Genomic DNA, 20,719 nt, shown 5'->3' with positions numbered 1-20,719 from the left:
ACTGCTGGCAGGGTGCCAGACGGCTGTCAGTCAGACGCTGGATAATTCATGGCGATGCAGAGCGGCGCGAGGATGAGCCGGCACATGTGCTTGTGCTTCGTCCTCTGCGCTGCAGCGTAATCTGACATGTTAGTGCTTGCTAATCAAGTGATTCAGACTCATGGACAGTTTTGCTGGGAGAATCAACTGCCGTTCTGGCCTGAGGTTGAACTGGCTCGAAGGCTCCTCCACGTTTCTTCAGATTTTACGGCCTGTTGTGTGTTGTGAAAAGTGGAGTACTGTGATATTGCACTTACTGAGCAATTTATAAGGGAGCCTTTATGTACACCATTCATGCAACAGTCTAATCAGCCAATCATGTGGTAGCAATGCCGTGTATAAAATCATGCAGATGCGGCCCAGCAGCTTCAGGTAATGTTCACATCAACCATCTGAACGAGGAAAAAATGTGATCATGATGATGAGAGTGCCATGATTGTTGGTACCAGATGGTGGTACTGGTACCCAATGATACTGATTTTCAGAAATAAAGTGCTTGGCACCCCTGTGTATGTGTGTGTGTATGTGTGTGTGTGTGTGGTCTCCTCTGTAATCGTGAGATAGCCAGCATTAGAGAGCATGTTTGCTTTACATCAGGTGGTGTGTGTGTGTGCTAGCCTTGTGCCAAGCATTCGCCCACATGCGCAATGCAAATGTGCCTAAATGACACATAGGTGGTGTTGCTGTCCTCACCTGCTAACTTGACCTCCCTACTCCTCGCTGGCTAGCAGGCTAATGCCAGCGCTAGCACTGAGTTACCATGTTTAGTCAGTGCACATATAGCAGCAAGTTTTTGACTTTGGGTAGCCGGCATTGACTGTATGTTTATCTGCCTTAAAATGAGAGCCAGCAGCATCAAATGAGCAGCAAATGAAATGAGACATAATAGCAGAATAACGCATGCCGTCTGAGAGAGCGCATATTTTTAGGTGTTTTTTCAAACTGGATTACTTGGATACATGTCCATGAAGTTGTCAATTCCACATTTAAATTCTCATGATTTATAGACAGTTTGATTGATGCCGCTTTCGGCTCTTCGGCTGTTTCCCTGACTGCGTGTTACGCTCTAACTGAAATTCACCACAAACTGATTTGATGTGAAATAGTATGCAATACTGATGTAATTTGGGCGGCACCCTTAAAACTTAAAATTTTAGGACCCAATATGTGGAACTTGACGTGGTCTTCTACTCAACCATTTTACCTCAAGTAGGGCTGAAACAAATGACTATTTTGATAGTTCAATAATCTGTCGATTATTGACACAAGTAATTGATTATTCAGATTGTGAATCGCTCAATTACCAAATAACTCTTAAAGTCAGCTTAGGATTTTTATGTTTTAATGAACGTTCCTGCTAATAAATAAGACAAATAAAACTGTGTCGTATTAATGACTTTTATTTTGACACGGTCTGGCTGGAGCCACGATATTGTCGACCCTCCTCCACCTTCAAACTGATTGGCTGTTTTTGTTGAAGGATGGGAAAAATAAAACTGTGAGCTTGCTATGTTCGTATTAATGACTTTTATTTTGACACGGTCTCCTCCTTCACCTTCAAACTGATTGGCTGTTTTTGTTGAAGGATGGGACTTTATCTAAACAGACAGCATGTTGAGCGTTACGAGAAATCCGAAAAATGCAACTATTGACCGTCTTCCAGTCACACTTCAGCCAGTGACCGTCTCCTCATTCATAGGGTCTCTGGGTTGACTTGAAGAGTTTTCCCTCTTACACTCAGTCCATATGAGGCTCCCACGCACCACACTAATAGAAATCTGCTCTCCACTGACACACCAGAGTGATGTTACTGCAGATACATTGGCTGTGTTGCCTGATGGCTCCGTAGCGGTTTTATCCGCATGACAGACAGCTGCTCAGTCTGTATGTTTTCTCTGCAGCTCTGTGTCCAGATTGAGGGAATTATTACTGTAAAAAATGACAGAGACAGTAAAACTGTTTTCCATACTGTTAGGGTTCGTCTTTGGCTGAACCGTACCTAGTTAGCATGCAAAACCTGTGTGATGACCTCACCAACTAATTGACTATTTTGGTCGACGGGTTGAGTTGACTAAGTCTATTAGTTGGTGCACCCCTAACCTCAGGGCTGAATGTGTTATGTGGATTCTGGGAAGCTTTTTCGCTCACCACAATTGCACAGAGTGGTTATCTGAGTTACTGCAGCTTTTTTTTTGTCAGTTTGAACCAGTCTGGCCTTAGTATGGTGGAACTTTTACAGAAAGCTGCACATGGAAATCCCAGGAGATCAGCAGCAGATCTCATGGTAGATGTGAACATTACCTGAAGCTGCTGATCTGTACCTGCATTATTTAATGTGTTGCACTGCAGCCACATGATCAGCTGAATCGACAGTTGCATGAATAAGTAGGTGTACAGGTATTTACTTATAAAGTAGTAGATGAGTGTATATTTATGTCATCTCACCAGTAGGTAAGTGATAAATTAAGGTGAAATGTGTGTTTATGTTTTGATGCTAATGTTAATGTTTTCACCTCATGCACGGTATGCCACTGCACATTTCTGTAGATGCAGTACAACTTTCAATTCTGATGTCGAGTCAATTAGATGTTTTCAGAATTTTGCATGTTAAAAATGTTTGAAATGATTAAACATACTTATAATTTCATACCATTTAGGTATGTTCAGCTCAGAAAAATAAAAGTTCCAACAAATGAGCTTTGAAGGTCATAACCCCTATTTGAGCCTCTCACTTTCCTCTAATGGGCTGGATCCAGATGCCTCGTTGACAGTGGTTTCCATGAGAGACGAATCATGAGAGACCTTCGGAAGAGGCCGAGGGGAAAATTGGCAACACACTTTTACATTTTTCCACAGCGTCCACCTGCGCAGCAGGAGATAATTCTCGAAGCGATGTTGGCCAGCACAGTCATCTGTTAGCTGGTGTGTGTAAGCAGGCAGCAGGTACCATCAGCCACCAGCAGGGGGTCTGGCCAGCACAGCAAAGCTGGTGGATCTGGAGTAAAGAACTCCAAGTCCCATAATCCCCAGCGGTAATCAGTGCTGACCAGACCCACCTGTGTGGCACATTATATATATACCCAGCCAAACACACTTCTCTGTCGCACCTTTGTAGAGGGGCGAACGGTAACAGTGGGTTTAGAAAGAAACCAAGAATGAACAAAGAGTACAAGTTGTTAACAACAGAGAAAAGCAAAAGACAAAAAGGGACGAAGTTAAGAAGTGAACAGCCGAGAAAAGCAAAAGACAAAAAGGGAAGAAGTTAAGAAGTGAGCAGCTGAGAAAAGCAAAAGACAAAAAGGGAAGAAGTTAAGAAGTGAGCAGCCGAGAAAAGCAAAAGACAAAAAGGGAAGAAGTTAAGAAGTGAACAGCCAAGAAAAGTAAGACAAAAAGGGAGGAATTAATGAAGGGAACAGCAGAGAAAAGTAAGACACAAAGAGAAGCATTTAAGAAGGGAACAGCAGAGAAAAGTCGGACCCAAAGAGAAGCATTTAAGAAGGGAACAGCAGGGAAAAGTCAGACCCAAAGAGAAGCATTTAAGAAGGGAACAGCAGGGAAAAGTCAGACCCAAAGACAAGCATTTAAGAAGGGAACAGCAGAGAAAATCAAAAGACAAAAAGGGAAGAATTTAAGAAGTGAACAGCAGAGAAAATCAAAAGACAAAAAGGGAAGAATTTAAGAAGGGAAAAGCAAAAGACAAAAGTAGAGAAAAAAAGCAGTGTTCTACTACTTCCACCCTCACCGCCGTGGTGGCGCAGCAGTAATGCACTGGGCTTCCAGTGCTGGAGTTGAGTCAGAGTCCCACCAAGGTCACATTGTGTCACCAAGCACAAACCTTACCTTTCATTCAACATATACTTTTCATATTTCACTCAAACTCAAAAAACTGAACTCTGCACTTGAGGTCTCAACTTCCCATGGCCATGTGGTGGAGTTGAGAATCCAGTGCTTTCCTACAAGCATTTGGTTGCCTGGCAATGCTGCGTTGCTGGCAGTTCGAAAAGAGGCAGTGGCTGGCTTTGTATGTATTGGAGGAGGTGTGTTTAGTTCTTGCCCCTGTAGTAGTGTTGTGAGCATTGCAAGTGCTAGGGGGAACTAGCAACTGAATGTGTGGGTTAACTGGCAGTACCAAAGTGGGGGGGGGGACTATTCCATGCTAGGTGGAAGAAACTGCAACCACAGTGTGAACTGTTTTCTATACGCCCCCAAATTCACTTTTCCGTGTGATGGGTTTTCAGTATCTAGAGGTGAACAACTGCATGTATCCTGCAAGATGAGCCCATAAACAACAACATCAACAACAACAATCACTGCACAAACAGCATTGTAGCAAGCAGCTGATTTGGATGTTGGCCCATTATGACATCTCTTAATAATTTCTCGCTGTCCATTTTCTTCCTCTCAAACTTGATCACAAAGCTCACAAAAAATGACTAAATATTGTTAGAGGCTGTGTGTTCTGAAAATGATATATTGTTATTGTCATATTGCCCACCCTTACCTATACTCTCATATTAAACCATCCCTCACTGTCCCAGAGGCTCAAGGTCCATGACTGTTTGTCCACACCCCGCCATTTATGTCCTCCGGTGTGGCTCAAGCCGACATACGTTGTGTTAAAATGACAACGGTGGGAGTGGGTGTGAGGGAGTTGCTGAGCTAGGGCGTTCAGGGCGCCCTTGTGTTGTCATATCTGCCCGAGGTCAGCCATCACGGAGGCTGTTTCCACTTGAGACCTAAAGTCCTGTCCCAGTCGGACATGAGGAGCGCTGACAGGCTCTAGAGGAGCATGGATAATTTGTATATAAATTGGCGGCCGATGCACTGACAACTTCAGGGACAGCTCAGACAGAGAATGCATATTCGCATGCCCTGATGCACAAGTGTTTTCCCTTTGCCTTATAGAGGGAGTGACCTTGACACGGTCACAGTGCATCCTGGTTTATATATCCTGTGCACAATGATCTAGCAGTCTAATGGGTGTCTTTTGGATTCAGATAATATTTTAGGCTGATTTCTGATGTATTTATTGGACTTTTTATTGGACATTCCTACAAAACATAGTGGTTTTACATCAGCATAGCTCTCCTCATGAAGTCTAGTATTATTTTAAAGTCCTCGTCCAACACCTGGTTTGGTAAATCAGTGCTTAGTTAAACCTTATTGCTAAGAGAACTGAAAAGGTGCCTAAAGCTTCACAGTATTGGACACTATGTCCAAATATTTGTGCACACCCCTTCATGCTATTAAGTTGCACCCATTGCTGACACATGCAAATGCACATCACTTGTCTAGTACCTGTAGAGAAGTACTGACAAAAGAATATGACTCTCTGGAGCAGATAAACACTAACCTATTGGCAACGTTGCCTAATGCCAGGCGTGGGCTACAAGGGTGCATTACACCCCCCCCCCCCCCTTTTTATGCTTGTGCTCCATTCAATACTTTTGAGCGAAGTTTGGGATAGTTGGTGATAAAGTTGGAGAATTGGTGATGAGGTGGGGTGGTGATCATCAGACATCCCCACCTCACTAACGGTCTTGTCGCTGAATAAAATCAAATCCTCCAAGCAATGTTACTCCAGTTTTTCCAACAAAAGCAGGGTCAATTTTTTAATACCCTTGAAAGAAACAATGAAACAAAGTGTCCCAATACTTTTGTCCATATAGTGTATGTATGCACTAGCAGATGTGTACATAAAATAGAGGATATCTGAATCGGCTCACAATCCCCACACCGGTGCTTATTATTTTTTTTGCTATGAGGCTTTCTTAATTGCGAACAACAAAGGGCGCAGCTGAAATTACGCAACCGTATAAGCCCGTAATGTAAGTACATGCCTATTGGGTATATTTGAAGGCATCCTAGACAGATACTAAGATTACACTGTAGCTTTTTTTTTTTCAGTTGACTCATGGGACTGATTAAGTCTTTTCTCTCTTCATATAGACAGAGTTAAAACGATTTGCTTTACCTTATTGTCGTATTATTGACTTTCCAGTCCTTTATTATTTCCCCAGTATCCATACGATGCAGTGTTTCATCAACTATGTCCTTGCCACCGAGCCAAATGACTAATTAATATACTGTAATTCGCTCATTAATTGATTAGTAAATGAACTGACAACGAATAAAAGCGCATTAATATGACCTCCTCGCTTAAAACAATTTCATTGTATTGCCGAAGGACAGTTGTGTCGGCGTGATGGCTTGCCTGTGTGTGTGTGTGTGCGTGCATGCACGCCTGTGTTTTTCTGGAATATTGCTTCAATACAGCATGCATAAAATTTGCCTGGCTTATTAAGCTATGATTTAATTAGTTTAATTAACATGTGGAATGCCAGTGGGCAATTTCATAATGATATGCTTGCTTTTTTTTTTTTCCTCCCATCAATTAATGGCAGAACTGCTCATGCTACAACATCTCCGTAATAACTGCGATTACCCCCGGCGGGATGGAAAAGTCTCACCCACGTCCAGAGATGAGGGCGTTAATGCTGACTACGCCAGCCCGCCCCTGCCTCGGGACACACCTGCCTCACACACATTCCCGCTGATGGTCCCTAGAGTAGTTATCATTTAAAACACATTTGAAATTCGTGCCCTTGTGGCAGCACTGAAGGTTGAACTCCCTCTCATAGCTCCTCAGGGAGACCAATAGAGCAGCTGCTCAAATGTAGCCACACTTAAGTAGTGTGGCATCGTAACGAAGGCTTTTGTAAGATCACACTCTCTGATTTGAATTTGTCAGTGCCGGTTTGCCGCAGTCACCCGCCAAGGGCCCACGGCTTGTTGGATTAGGTGGGCTTTTTGTCCTATTCGAAGCCCCCCTACCATACGCTTGTTTATTTGATTTATAGGCCTGTGTCAGAGCTCGCCCATACCAGCGAGAGGCAGCCGCTCGAGCGCTCCATGTTTGTTTTGAGGGCTTTGTCCCACTGTTACTGTTGATCCAGAGCGAAAGGCGCTTTGAAGACTGTAGCAGACGTGCTTCTTTTATTTTAAAGACTCCAGCAGGCTCCTCTGTGTTTTTACGCAGCCTATTACCAGACCAGTCCCGGAGGTTCCACCTTTCATTTCACCGTCCTGCTTTGCTCAATTTCATGCTTCTTAGTTCAGAAAAAACATGCTTTTTCTTCTAATTCTGAGTAGAGGATGGATATATTATTAACATGTATTGTACCCAGATTCCTACAGTAGAATCGAGTGTTTTCACTAAGGTTCTCTTATCCTATTTCGCAAGGCGCTGTATCAGTAATTGCCTCCCCGATTATAAATCTGATGCATGCAGTTGGGTTTACTGTCAACTTTAAGTTTCCAAATGGCATCCAAGGTTATCGTCAGGATATCAGACCAAGCAATATGCTCCAGTGTATTTCACTGGTAATTACAATGTCAAGAACAGAAAACACCTCAAGATGCTGCTCACTGTATCGCGTGCGATTTCAGATTGCACGAGCAAGGTGACTTTACCTCTGTGTTATGGAAAGTCATAACTCCCCTGAGTTGCAGAATGGAATTCTGCTCTTTATGCCGTTCACCTCTGTTTGACTCAGAATAAAATGTGAAGCGAGAGTATGCGTATGTTCTTTGGCCTAACAGCTGGCTAACTCATTTCAGGTGGACACTACTCTAAGGAGAGCAGCCGCGGTGGAGGGCATGACCTGCACAACTTCATCTCGTCCGGCTTCGTGACTCTGGGAAGAGGCCATGTGAAAGGTAGTGCTTCATGCACGCTCTCTCTCTCATGCTCTCTGCTTAAAGATATTGACAGCCTCCAGCCAGGCCAGATCCACTGTTAAAAAAAGACATTTGGGCTGAGTTTATAAACCTTCTGCTGTGTGTGTGTGTGGTTGTGTGTGTGTGTGTGTGTGTGTATATATACACTCAAACGTCTAATGCCCAAAAGCACAGTTCAATAATGGAGCAGCACTGAATGTACAGTGCAGGTGCTATGGATTAGATTCAGCTTAATATTTTATAAGCATGGAATGGTGAATATACACCAAACTGTGTGCTCTTCCCTAATTTATTCCCTGACTTGACAAAGCATCTTGTAGGGATGCACAATATAGACAGAATAGTGGTATTGTGGTTGTGTAGCTATATATTGCAATACGTCTTGCACTGTATTTCAATAGACAAATCCATTTACAGCCCGAATACATTGATTTTTAGAAACACATGCACAAAAAAAAACACTCCTCTAAAACTGTAATTGATCTTGGCACAAAGGAAAAAATGAGATTGGTTAGAGGTCCTATTTGATATCAGTATCACAATTAAGAATCCACAATGATAAAGCAATCATGACATGGGTATTTGGTGAGGTTTTTCAGATGTTTGGACACTGTTTGGTAGGAATGGGTGGTATACTGGTAATACAGTGCTATACTGTGTTATGTAAAACGTATGGTTTCACATTTCCACTGCACATCTATGTACTAAACTGCCAGATGAGCACAGTCCACATATTTACATCATGTGGTGGGAATTCGCTGATGGTGGTGTCATTTCATAACACAAGGTAAAAACCATAAGACTGAAAGTCCACAAAGCAAATACCAGTCTTGTGTGTTACCCCACCCCCCTCACATGTCCTGTAATACTCTGATTTGATGTTATGAAAAAAGTGGACATGCCACTACTCTACTTCTACTACTACTGCTACAGCATTTTGTTCATTTTTATTTTACATTTGTTATCTTAAAGAAATTATATATTTTTTATGATGATTATGATGATGATCCAGATTTATGTAGTGTCAATTTCTGTGTTTTTATAAGTGTTTATGTAGGCAGATTTGTAGTCCTACCGAGGCTGCAGCCAAGGCAATAGAACAGTCGAACAAGGCTGCATGGTAACGTTGCCAGAAAAGGGAAACTTCTGTGAGTACTTATGGGGGGAAATGGAGCCCGTTACATTGTGCGTATTCCACCAAGGTGCTGTTTTCTTGGCGTTGTACATTTCATAGAGATCTGTGGGTAACCGTGGGCCTGGACGGTTACGTTAGTTGCGTCCTCAATCACTACAAACCTGGGCTGCATTTCTAGACTGCAAGTTGTTCACTTTGGAACAGCCTTTTGTGACGTAGTGGCCGAAAATTCAACCTACCTCGGCTGCAGTTTGTAGGCTTTGGGACGCAGCTGTTGTCTATGCAGAAGATTTTTTAAACCTTTTTTTTTGTTTTGTTTTGTTTTTCATTGAATTCTCAGTAAAAATTGAACGGATCCCTATTCAGAGCATACTTGTGGTGTACATTTTAAACCCACAATTACTGTATCTACATTATTTAACACACTGAACAGTTAAGTTATTAATAAACTAACCGCATGGTTTTTGGTTATTTGATGTTATGGGACATATTTGGTAAATTTAACACACAAATGGAACATGCGCTGGACTTTGAGTAAAAATGATTGTATAAATATCTAATTTCTCATTTTGAGATTGTTTAGAATAATCTTAAATCTTTATCTAGGCATATTTATATGTACAAGTCATTTTATCTATTAAACGGTTCTTATTTTATTGACTGATTATTTCACTTATTTTAAGAAGCAAACCAAATCTGCCAATAAACTCTGAACACTATCCAGTAGATGAAATGACTTAACATTATCTAATAAATGTCTAGATATAGAGTTGGAACCATATATTCAGTGCTCACCTTCAGTGATTAAACGTCTGGTTTTATCAGCACTTTCAGATCAACGAGCTGTTGCGTTGTACAGCTCAAAGCTGGACTGTAAAGTTTGTGATATGATTGCGATCTGAATATGTACATGACACACTGAGGCTTCTTCAGTAAGGTCTAAACTCAGTGACCTGTCTTCTCTCACCCCCGCACAAGCCCTGCTCAGATCCACCTCCCACTCATATGTGAACACTGGCGATGCACTAATTAACATGCTTTTGCTCTGTACCGGCTCTAAAGCGGCGAGACCTTTTTATCACACTTTTCTACCTTTTTGCACTATTGTGGTGGTGTCGCCACGTTCCACCCTTAGAAGGAAAAAAAGAAAGGCGAGGTGGAGAATAGGGTAGCAGAAGATCTATTTGATGGATAAGCTGACCAGTATGCCGACAACACTAGATTGAGTTTAATTGCACGGAATAGTAAACATGTCACTGCTGTATATTTGTTGCTGTTGTGATGTATAGATGTGCGTTTGGGCTTTGCCAGCCATTCCTCTGTCGTAAAACATTATAGTGAAGCTGAGCTCCTCCCAGCAACGGTGAGGTGGCCACATAAATCAGGAGGTTCCCTCCATATAGAGCACCATAGATCACGAATCCATCTAGACTGAGAGGCTGAAGGAGAAAGGAAGTCGTGAGCAGCATTTGCAACCAGTCTCCATTAGTTGCCATTCCTCTGTTTGCATTTCATTTTCTCAGCTACAAAGCATTGACCCGAAATCTATTTATTTTATTTTTTTTGCGTGCGTGTGTATGTCTGCCGTTCCTCCGCCACCCGGGTGGCTTGTTTTTGTTTTTGTATTCTTTAGTGCCCTTTTCTCTGCGGCCTGTTCACCCGTGAGCAGCCACAGCGGAAGCGCTCGCTATTTTTATCAATGCTTCATGCAATATGAGTAGTGAAGTTATTGGTGCATCTTCAGGGCTGAGCGGTTTTCTGGAGGCTGCTGCTTTAAACCATGAGGCAGACGGCTCTCTTCTGTTCAAGTAGCACCACTGCCCGTATGGCTTTAGTTCAAAATGAGTTTTTGGACCAGTTTGAAATATAAGTTGGCCCATTCATTAATGATGGCCAGCGCTGTCTTACTGGAGACTGATCTTGGACAGACGGTCAATGTCATACAGTGAAATAAAATCAGTTGTAAATAATTTTTAAACTATTTTAATTATTGACCAATCCAGAAGGTTCTTTGGGGAAAGTAAGCTGCAAAAAAAACAGCCAGAATCCATTGTTTTAGTGACGTCACTAAAACTGGTGCATTTACATCTAGTGTAAATCTGCCTGTTCAGCTCAGAATCAGTGTTTTCAGACATTTTCTTTTAGAACAGATGCAGTACAGTATGGCTATTATCAATTATATACCTGTGTTAAAGGCATATTTCCTCTTAACTTGGATTATTTTTGTTACTACCACAATCAGTTTATGGAGAAAATGCATGGTAATGTGAAGATGCACAATATATATTACTGCGAACAAAGTAGCACCTGAGTATTGGGGAATTGTGGGTGCCCACCCTGCTCACTGCTTAAATGGGAGTCTGCACTAAGGGCATAACATTGCACTGTTTTCTGGTTCGATGCAATGTCTAATTAGATTTTTGATCTGTTTAAAAATGATTCTACAAAGCTTTAATTATACACCCACAGCTTAGTTTGAGTCAGATAAATAAAGGTTCCGCTCTCAAAATCAGGTACTGCCTGTTAACCCACCTGTTTGTAGCTTCCTCTAGCACTAGCAATTCTCCCAACACTAGGAGGGTAAGGACTTAACGCATGTCTCCTCTGATACATGTGTAGCCAGCTCCACCGCACCAGCTAACAGATCCCTGTATCGGCCAACATCGCTTAACCGTGATGAGGGGTGAGGGTGCCATCTACCTACCCAGAGAGAGCACGGCCAACTGCGTGCACGCTCTCCGATTATGGCCACTGATGGCAAAGCGGCATGGTTCAGGATTCATCTCAGAGTTGGTAATTTACTGTTGTTCTATGCCTACTGCCCAGCCCTCAAACTCCAAATCTCTCAGTCCCCAGAATGTATGGATGCGGTAAATGGGAGTAAAAAATATCCAAAAAGGAGAAGGAAAATGTTGTAGCCAGAGCCTGCATGCCAAGTTTCGTATCCCTGTTTTTAAAGTTTTTGTGTATAGAAGAGTTTGTTTGTTTTTCTACTTTAATTAACTTTCGATTGTGGTATTCCCTATCAAAGAGCACAGTCATCTTCTGTTGGATCTTCTGAGCAACCCAGACACTTTTTGGGCCTAGAATTTCTGATTGGTTTATCTAATCAGTTTTGTAGAAAGATCTGATGGCAATTTTAGATGATCAAGTGCAAAACATGATAACGAAGACTCTCTGAAGCTGTTGAGTGTAGCTGTGGTATCTTTTCAGATTGTTGTATTTTGGTCTTCTGTACGTATCAGAAAACCATCATGAGGACTGTTGGTAGACTGACGTTTTAAATGGTCCTTTTGTGCGTTTTAACATCTGAGCATACTTGCTAAAATGAAAGCTTTTGTTGTTAAGCCCGCATCCTTAATGGATAAGCCTTCAACAGCAGCTACGGGACCTCCCGCCACACCTTGACAGCAACCTCGTGTCAGGCAGCATTTTCATGATTCGTCCCGCACCACTGCTGCCACAATCAATCGCAATCAAAGCCCAAATAGTCGGGGGGAGGTTGGAGTGCCATTCCTCTTGTTAACAAAAGTGGACCTCTGGTAGAATGGCATCCATCTCATTAAATCAGCCTGTTTCAGCCTCAGCCTCCATCTCGTCCTCTCGTTCTGCCTGTCTTTTCCTTTCATCGACATTAGGCAACACCTTGTCATTCTGCCTTCTGGTTTTCTACCCTCTCCGACACATTGTTACCTCCATCCTGTGAGTGCAGACCAGGCCAGATCAAAAGCAAAAAGTAAACCTATCAATTACAGATTTTTTATTTATTTTATTTTTTTTGCGAGTGCTCTGGATGTTTTGGTCTCCTTTTACTATGCACTGAAGATCCTTCTGATGCAAGAACCAGAAGAAACAAGTAATGAAGAGCCTGCTTCAGGTTCCTTCTTCACACTTTCTTGAGGAATAGGGCAGCCAAGGATGTAAATCAGCAGTCGTCATTAAAGCCTGCGCTACGTCCAGACAGGATTTTCTTTTTTAATTTTGGTGGGGGCTGGTATTAAATAATTAAGCTTCTGTTCTGGGGCCTAATTAGAGCGAGAGACTTTACTTCATTGTTTGTTGCTCCCAGGAGGTAAGCTGATGATGTCAGAACAAGGGCGCGGTGAGCAGGGCCGCAGCAGCTGCATGCTTCACATATGGCTGATCACAGAACACAGCACACTCTGCTTTCCATCAAAAGAAGTTTACTCACGCCTGTTTGACCCGCGATGCGGTGCACTTTTTTAAGGCCTCGGTTAAACTTTGAGTGCTTTTAGTCCCCAAGCATTCTTCTACTCTGAATTCTGCTGTGCGGAGAAGTGTAATGGAAACAAACTTCCATTACGAGAGAGGTTTCTAAAGGTTCTCGCTACGCTCTGATCTCGGAAGAATTTCCTGGCACACCAGAATGGATGCAAAAGGCGCCGCACTTGAATCGTAAATAACTAAGATGACTGTAAGTGAGATGCTTGGTGTTATTTGTTTAAAAAAAAAAAAAAAAAAAAAAAGCTGTGTGAGTTTGGGCCATGCCATCAGCTTATGGTATGGGAGGAGCCTGTAACGTAGTGGGGAGAAGTTGGAGAACTTTGGGCTGGGCTTTTGCTTTGTGGAAGAAGGCCAGACACTCCCCATGCCATCAGCGTATGATAATGTGGGAGGAGCCTGTAATGTAGTGGGGAGAGGTTGGAGAACTTTGGGCTGGGCTTTTGCTTTGTGGAAGAAAGCCAGACCACCCCTCCCCCCTTTTGAAAAGTGGTGCTAGGAATGAGGGATATGGTAGAGTTGATGGGGAGGTGACTGAGTGTGTTCATGACAAAGTAACGCAACCCATCACCAGAGACCGCATACAGATTGAGTCTAAAGGATGTCCGACTGGGAGGAGGAGGGTCAGTTATGGTCTTCCTCAAAATTCAGTTGCTTCATTATTTTGTACTGAAGGCGGGGTTGGGGGGGGGGCTAAAAGTTGGCTAAACAGAACATGAGCAAAAGTTCTTCTCCCTGTAATGATTAATTTATATTGCACAACTCCAAACTTGTAACAGTGTAAAATGTAATAAAATTAGCAATTGGATACAATACAATATGGTGATGTCTTAATGCAATGTCTTTTATTACAGCGAAAATAAGAAGTGGCTGATAATTTGCCATGTTACCATTTTTACTTTGTGTTTATTAGAGCATTCAATCTCATGAAAGTGCAATATTTTATAATGGTGCACTAGACTCAAGCTGATATATTGAGCCTGAGCTAATATATGCTCACAAAGTGTGTTTTTACTCCCTGCCCTTGATTTAAGAGGTAAAGAATGTTGCCTGTCCTCAAGTGTTCTTGGTAAAGGGAGTGATTCTGTAGAACAGCTGTATAATGCTATAGGACTCCAGGACAAGCAGCAAAGAATCATTTGAATGGGTCATTGGTTCTTTGCCTGCATAAGTGTTTCTTCTCTATGGTGAAAAAACCTCTCGTAGACGCTGCTTTATTAAATAATTTAACCCTTTTAACCCCAGAGACGAGTTTCATAGGCCAATACTTCTAATCCATAACCTCAAACACAATATACGTTTTTGGTATTATGTTAATAAATCATATGAATCATATAAATGAGTTACATATTAGTTTTATAGCAGTTACTGAATATTTAGTTTGTCCAACTCAAAAATAAGCCTTTCAAAGTCGTTAGCGCTTAAGAACCCTTTTTTACTACTACATCAAACAATTTTTGCTTAAATTATTTAAATAATTTTCTTAATTTAGGACCAGATTCTTTTATTCTGGCTTTGAAGGTTCCTGAACAGTAGGGGGTTCTTTCTTTGCTCAAACGCATCTATCTGGATGTTTTTAATAGAGAAGTTGTACTAGGTGTACACTTGACCACTTGGTTCTATATAGTACTGAAAACAGGTTTATGAATTTTGGTGCTATATAGAACCCTTCTACAGCTTGATGACCTTCATTCGTACACCTAGTACTGGACACAGACCCTCTTGGGGCGGATTTGAAGAACCCTACGTCAAGCTCAACTGTGCTGTAGGAGCCAATCAGAATTAGGCAGGTTGGATCCACCAATGACCTATACCTCCATGCTAGTGTGTAACTTTTGATTTTACATGACAGAAAACCTACATCTGATCTACTCTAGGTGTGCCCCTCCGCACCTACTTTCAACTTAATAACGTGCTGTTTCTCATTAGGCTGAATGGGATTTGGGGTTCATTCTCTAAAGCACATCCTGTTTGTGGAGCGCTGATTAGTCCGTTAAATTGCGCTGTTGTGATTCATCATGCGTCCACCTCTGACTCGGACACTGCTCAGAAGAAGTTAGCGTAGCGGCTCGGGCTGTGGTCCAGTGAGGGACAGACAGGAGGGAGTGTGTATGATTGGTTTGTCAGACTGCGGGGCTCTGACCTTTGCTTCTACTCTTTGTGAATATAGAGCAGCTCCCTGAAGAAAACTGCACACACTCTTTTCACTTACTCTTATCAGCATTCTTCTGTTCATGTCCCTTTTTTTTCTTCTTCAATAGAGCCTTCATAAATAATACAAAAACACACTCCCAAACCGCGTCTGTTGGCTTGTGTGTGTGTTTGCGGCGAGAAAGGGGAATTGAGCGGCCAGCTCTTGCGGAATCCCCGTTTGACTTGCACTGCCCTTAAGAAGGGGTACGGGAGATGCTGCTGTAGAAGCAAGCGTCCGCCATACTGAACAGAAATCCCCTAAGCTGTGCACAGACTGGTAGAATTTAATGGGGAGTGGCCATCTGTTCTATGTGCTCTAGCGCTTCCTAACTTCACTTTCTTTCAGAGTAGTGAAGCATCACGTTTTAGCCATCCATAAACGTCTACGAGATCCTCCGTCTTTGTCTTCTTTTCTCCCCAGTTTGATGAAAACACAATCTCCCGGAATATCCGTCCCAGTAATGAAAACCAACCTCTGTCATCTCTGATAAAATGTGTCATATGAATTGCTTTGTTTTATTCTCTTCTCAGAGGTGGAAAGGGAGAATCGCTGCACTGATTGAAAATTTGAGTATTTGCTTTCTTGAGTCGACACGGTCTTTCCCTGCCTTTGGCTTATATAAAGAATGCAAATAGGGTTTGATATCGAGAGATATCCATTATTACTTGAATTCGTGAAGGATTGTTCTTTGAGTTGGCGATTAAAAAGGAAAATAGCTGCTTTAGAGTTGCACTGCTGGCTTAGTATGCACATGGTCCTCCCTGAGGCTTCAAAGATTCAGTCATTCCCTTGATTGTTTTCAATAGCAGTGAGCCGCGTTTGATTGCATGTTATAAGCTGATGGATGTGGTTGACACTCGGCATAACTGGTAGCTTGAGATGTTTGATGGACCAAAGTGATTTATGTGCGGTTGGAAAGGCACTGCCCTGCAAGGGCAGCGGAAAGCTGGTTCCTCCCCGATTGCAGTTTATTATCGTATGGAAATATGAAGCGCCACTCAGCTTCACAGCCAAAGCGCTGAGTGACTCACTGGCGTCCCAGTGGAATCTGGTGCCACTCAATGAGCATGTTTTTATTCAAGGGGAGTAGATTTGCGTGGATTACCTGCCAGCGTTTGGAAATTGATGAATATTTGCCTGGCCTGAACGGCTGTTGTGGTATTTATTTATTTAATTTTTAACAGTGCAAATAGATTTGGCCACTCTGGCTCTTTTAGACCGTTCACACTCTGAGTTTGTGGGTTCAGAGTAAAGACCGAGAACAGAAGAGTATTAGCAGCAGTTCAGTAATTACCCCTCATCCTTACTGGAGTGGTGCATCCCAGATGTTGGATGTTGTTTTCTGTCCTTAGGAAGCTCTATGAAGATGCTATTTCCATCAGATTGCTCGCAGCACCTCTGACAGGTGTGTGTGTGTGTGTGTGTGTGTGCTGGTCAGAGATGAGACTGGAGCTAGTGATTAAGATCCGTGGGCAGGTGACTTGCCTGGGCTGTCAGAATCCTTACCAGCAAATTCATTAGTGTGACAACAAACAGGAAATGCCTCCCACTGCGTCCATAAACAGCAAAGTCTCTAAATGTCAGCCCAGTCATCCTCCTGCTCCTCTGGTCCAGCTGTCTCACTCAATACCCCCTGTGTGCCTAGAGCCCTGTCTCCGAGCCCGAGAGGAAAATGCTAGTGAAGTCACTTTCAATATCCGCCCAACGCTGCCTCTCCGCACCGCCTTCTCTGTGGCCGCTTTTAAGCCAGATTTGTGGTGAACAGATGAAACCATAGCTGTCTTAACATTTAAACGTTTATTATTACGCTGCATTGTATCATTATTATTATTATGATATCATAATATTATGAGGATGTTTACGTTAATTATGTATCAGTGGGTTCAAGTCAACTTGTCCAAGATTTCAAAAACAAACATAATTCTGCCTGCATAGCAACAGCTTTTCTCCAGATTTAAATCATGATAAAATATCCTCTTCTGCTCACAAACATAAAACTATTGGTATCAGTTAAAAGTTAGGACAGCTCTGCTTGTTTAATCAATATACATTGATGGTGGTGGTGGTGGTGGTGGTGGGGGGGGTATAAGAAGAGCCACTTGAAACTATAAGAGAAAGTATGTGCCACACTCTCTGTGACACAATGGCTATGTTCACACAGCAGCTGAAAGAGGCCCAAATTCCATTCAGTTCAATTCAACTGTGTTATTATACTGATACAGGCTTGTACAGTACAACCAGTCACAGTTAGGCTATGTCTCCAGTGCAGAATAGGTAGGACCTACAATAGTGCAAGGTCAGTAGACAAAACACAAGACAGAGTGCATAGACAATAAGTCCAAAGACAGTAAATATATATGAAAATATACAAATATGTGCAAATATGTCAAGTCAAGTCAAGTCAAGTGGGTTTATTGTCATTTCAACTACATACAGAGTACACAGTGAAACGAAACAACGTTCCTCCAGGACCATGGTGCAACATAGACAGTGCATACAAAACACAAGTGCAACACAAACAAACAAGTGCGGACAGACAACACAGTACAGACAGAGGATAATAAATAATGAATGTAAGGTTAAGGTCTAGACTAAGTGACTACACTAACTGTAAAAAGCAATAAATGTGGAGCAGCGATTAAATGAAGAGAATAACCGTGAGTTCAGGAGTGAATGCTGAGGTAGACCAGTCTGGTGTTGTAAACAGCATCATGTACTCATTACATGTGTAATATCCAATCTTCTCTGTCCTATGTAACACAGATGTGTATCTGTGTAGCAGTGTGAACAGCAAAAATGTGCTGAATCTGATGTTTTCAATCCAGCCCGACATTCGCTGAGGAAAAGGGAAAGTGGATGACTGCAGTGAGGGATGTTTTCAGTGGTGGGATAGCGAGGTAACAGACCTCAGAAATATTTGGTGTGATGTTTCTGTTCAAACGGAATTAGAAGGCACGTGTCGTTTTAAGTAGACCTTTGTTGTACGTTGAGCTGGAAGGACATAATTTGTTATAGGCTATTATAGGCTTTTAAGGCTATTTGTAGGTCTGTGGGTCTTCTACAACTTGGGCCTACTTGGAATCCCCTAGCCATGGCACTATGGATATCTGTCTCTCCCAAGTGTACTTAAATATATAAATATAACTCAAATATGGTCATCCTAGCATTTGGATCATATGTTTTTAAGCTGCTGATCAGCACACATTCAGCCAGGTGTGACCAAACTTTTGACTGGTACTGTAGGCCACATTAAAAAGACAGTGAACAGCCTTAAAAATAACATCAGATTAAGTGTGAAAATTGGATTTGGGCCACTTTACCTGCTGAGTGAATGCAGCCAAAGTGTTCTTTTAGCGCTGCCATTTTTAGTCCCCAAAGGTCCAAGGTTTCCTTAAGAACTCTTTCTTTTGAAGGTTTAAACTAGGGCTGCACAGTATATCGTTTCAGCATTGTCCTTGCAACATGGGCATGTGCAGTAGTCACACTGCAGGGTGTAAAATTTGATGTAAGGCAAATTAAATTAAGTGGTATAACTTTTTTGCTGCTTGTTGCACGAGAAAAATGTCCACTCCCATTTTCCATGACGGATCTACCAGAGACCCAGACCCAGACCCAGAGGCCCAGTATCATTTTATTTTACTCCAGTCTTGTGTACATGGAGTGCAATACTCCTATTGCAACATGTTGGATCATTGACGTCTGGTGAAATGGGAGTGACAATTGTTTAATATTGTAATATAGATATAGCAGAGCAGAAACACTGTAGTTTGCAATGTCAGTTTAGTTTTTTCCAACACCGTGCAGCCCTAGTTTTAACCTTTCTAAAGTTTTAATAAAGTTTATAGTACATAAACTTTCCAGGAAGGAGCCTCAAATATTTATGGAACCTTTTATGTTCTATACAAATGTGAGGGTCGGAGGAACATTATATGGAGGTTATTGAATTTTAAGAGAGGTCTTTCTCACACACACATCTCAGTGACAAAAAAAGAAAATGCTTCTCTAAAGCAGTGATCTTCATCTCCAGTGCTGAGGACCTACTGCCTCTATTTTATCTATTCCCTGACCAAACGGCTCCAAATCAGGTTTTTAATCCAGCTCTTAATGAGCTGGATCAAACATTTGTTTGGATCCGTAAATTTTTTTGGAAGAGCTGGCCTTATTTGTATGGCAAAGGGTTTATTATTATTATTATTATATTTTTTTGTTAGCAATTTTAAATAAGATATTAAATAATGAATGAAATGATAATCTAGGGGAGTTGGATGATCCAGCCTTATTATAAACACGCACGCACATACACTGTGTGAGGTCATAGTGTAAGCTGTGTACTACTAACCCTATGGGCTTGTAGATTTGATAGCTTAAGTGTAATCTCATACTCAGGGTTTGAAATATCCAGCATTAGTATCAGTACCAGAGCAGAAGAAGTGGTATTATACCCTCCCTAGGTTGACTATTTCTAAGCACACATAATCCAGCCTTTTTGGTTGCTGTTCTGTTCTGTGGTGTTTGTTGTGTTTCCTGTAGGCCTTTATAACTTGTGTAGGTTTTAATTCAAAGTGGTTTACATCAGTAAACCTCTCAGACTATCTCTCTTGTGGCTCAGACTTGGTCTTGATCAATGCTTCTCATTTCAGGTCCTTTGGGTTCTAACCATAACTCTCTGCTTTGGAGGTGGAATTTTCGGAACTGCTTGCTAAGCAGACCTTAAAATCCCCAAAAGCCAGCATTTATTGTAGAGTGGGGGGGAAGCGAGTAAGAGTGAAGTGCATGGAGGACAGCATGACATAGAGCAGCACAGGGAAACATAATGGACGTATATTCGTTCCAATCTTTTTATGTGGCGTGCGGAAAGCTTTTATGCTCATCTCTGATTTGAAGCGGCTGAAAGTCAAAATCTCCAGCCGCCCACTGATGGCCACATGTCCGAAACCAATGACCAGTCTCTGAGGAAAATGGTCTGACGCACCGTTTCATTCCACGTTCCTACTCTTCCTTTGATGGGCTCGACTGGTGCAGCAGATTCTTTTGCTTCTTATTACAGCACTCACTTTCTTATATTCTTCTGAATAGAAAGTGGTTTGTGACCCCACAGATTTTGTGTGTGGAAGTGTGGAAGAACGAACGGATACAGTTCAGCAGCGATTTTATGCTCTGTTTAGCATCGAAATGAGGTTCATATGGTAGTTTTGTTCATTTAAAAATGTGATTTTTTTTTATTCACAGTTTTGAAATCCTGCATCCATAATTCACAAAAAGTCACTGAAGACACAGCACTTTTTTTTCTTTTTTTTTTTTTTTTTTTTCCCCCAGACTGTTGATCCATTTATCTTGCAACTAGATGGGTGGCTAATCCCACAAAATAC

General features: G+C 41.9%; 1 protein-coding gene across 6 annotated transcripts in view; it reads left to right on the top strand.

Annotated features, from left to right (window-relative positions):
• Positions 1–20,719, top strand: part of shisa6 (shisa family member 6) — a 79,312-nt gene that overhangs the window by 5,068 nt on the left and 53,525 nt on the right. For all 6 annotated transcript variants that reach the window (XM_072666679.1, XM_072666678.1, XM_072666677.1 and 3 more), the window contains exon 4: positions 7,660–7,758. In XM_072666679.1, coding sequence (XP_072522780.1) covers positions 7,660–7,758 — 99 coding nt within the window. The remainder of the gene's footprint in view (positions 1–7,659; positions 7,759–20,719) is intronic.

The sequence above is a fragment of the Salminus brasiliensis genome, chromosome 22 (genome assembly GCF_030463535.1).
Source record: "Salminus brasiliensis chromosome 22, fSalBra1.hap2, whole genome shotgun sequence".
Taxonomy (NCBI): Eukaryota; Metazoa; Chordata; class Actinopteri; order Characiformes; family Bryconidae; genus Salminus; species Salminus brasiliensis.
The sequence above is the reverse complement of the archived record's forward strand: the minus strand, read 5'-3'. Positions and strand labels throughout refer to the sequence as shown.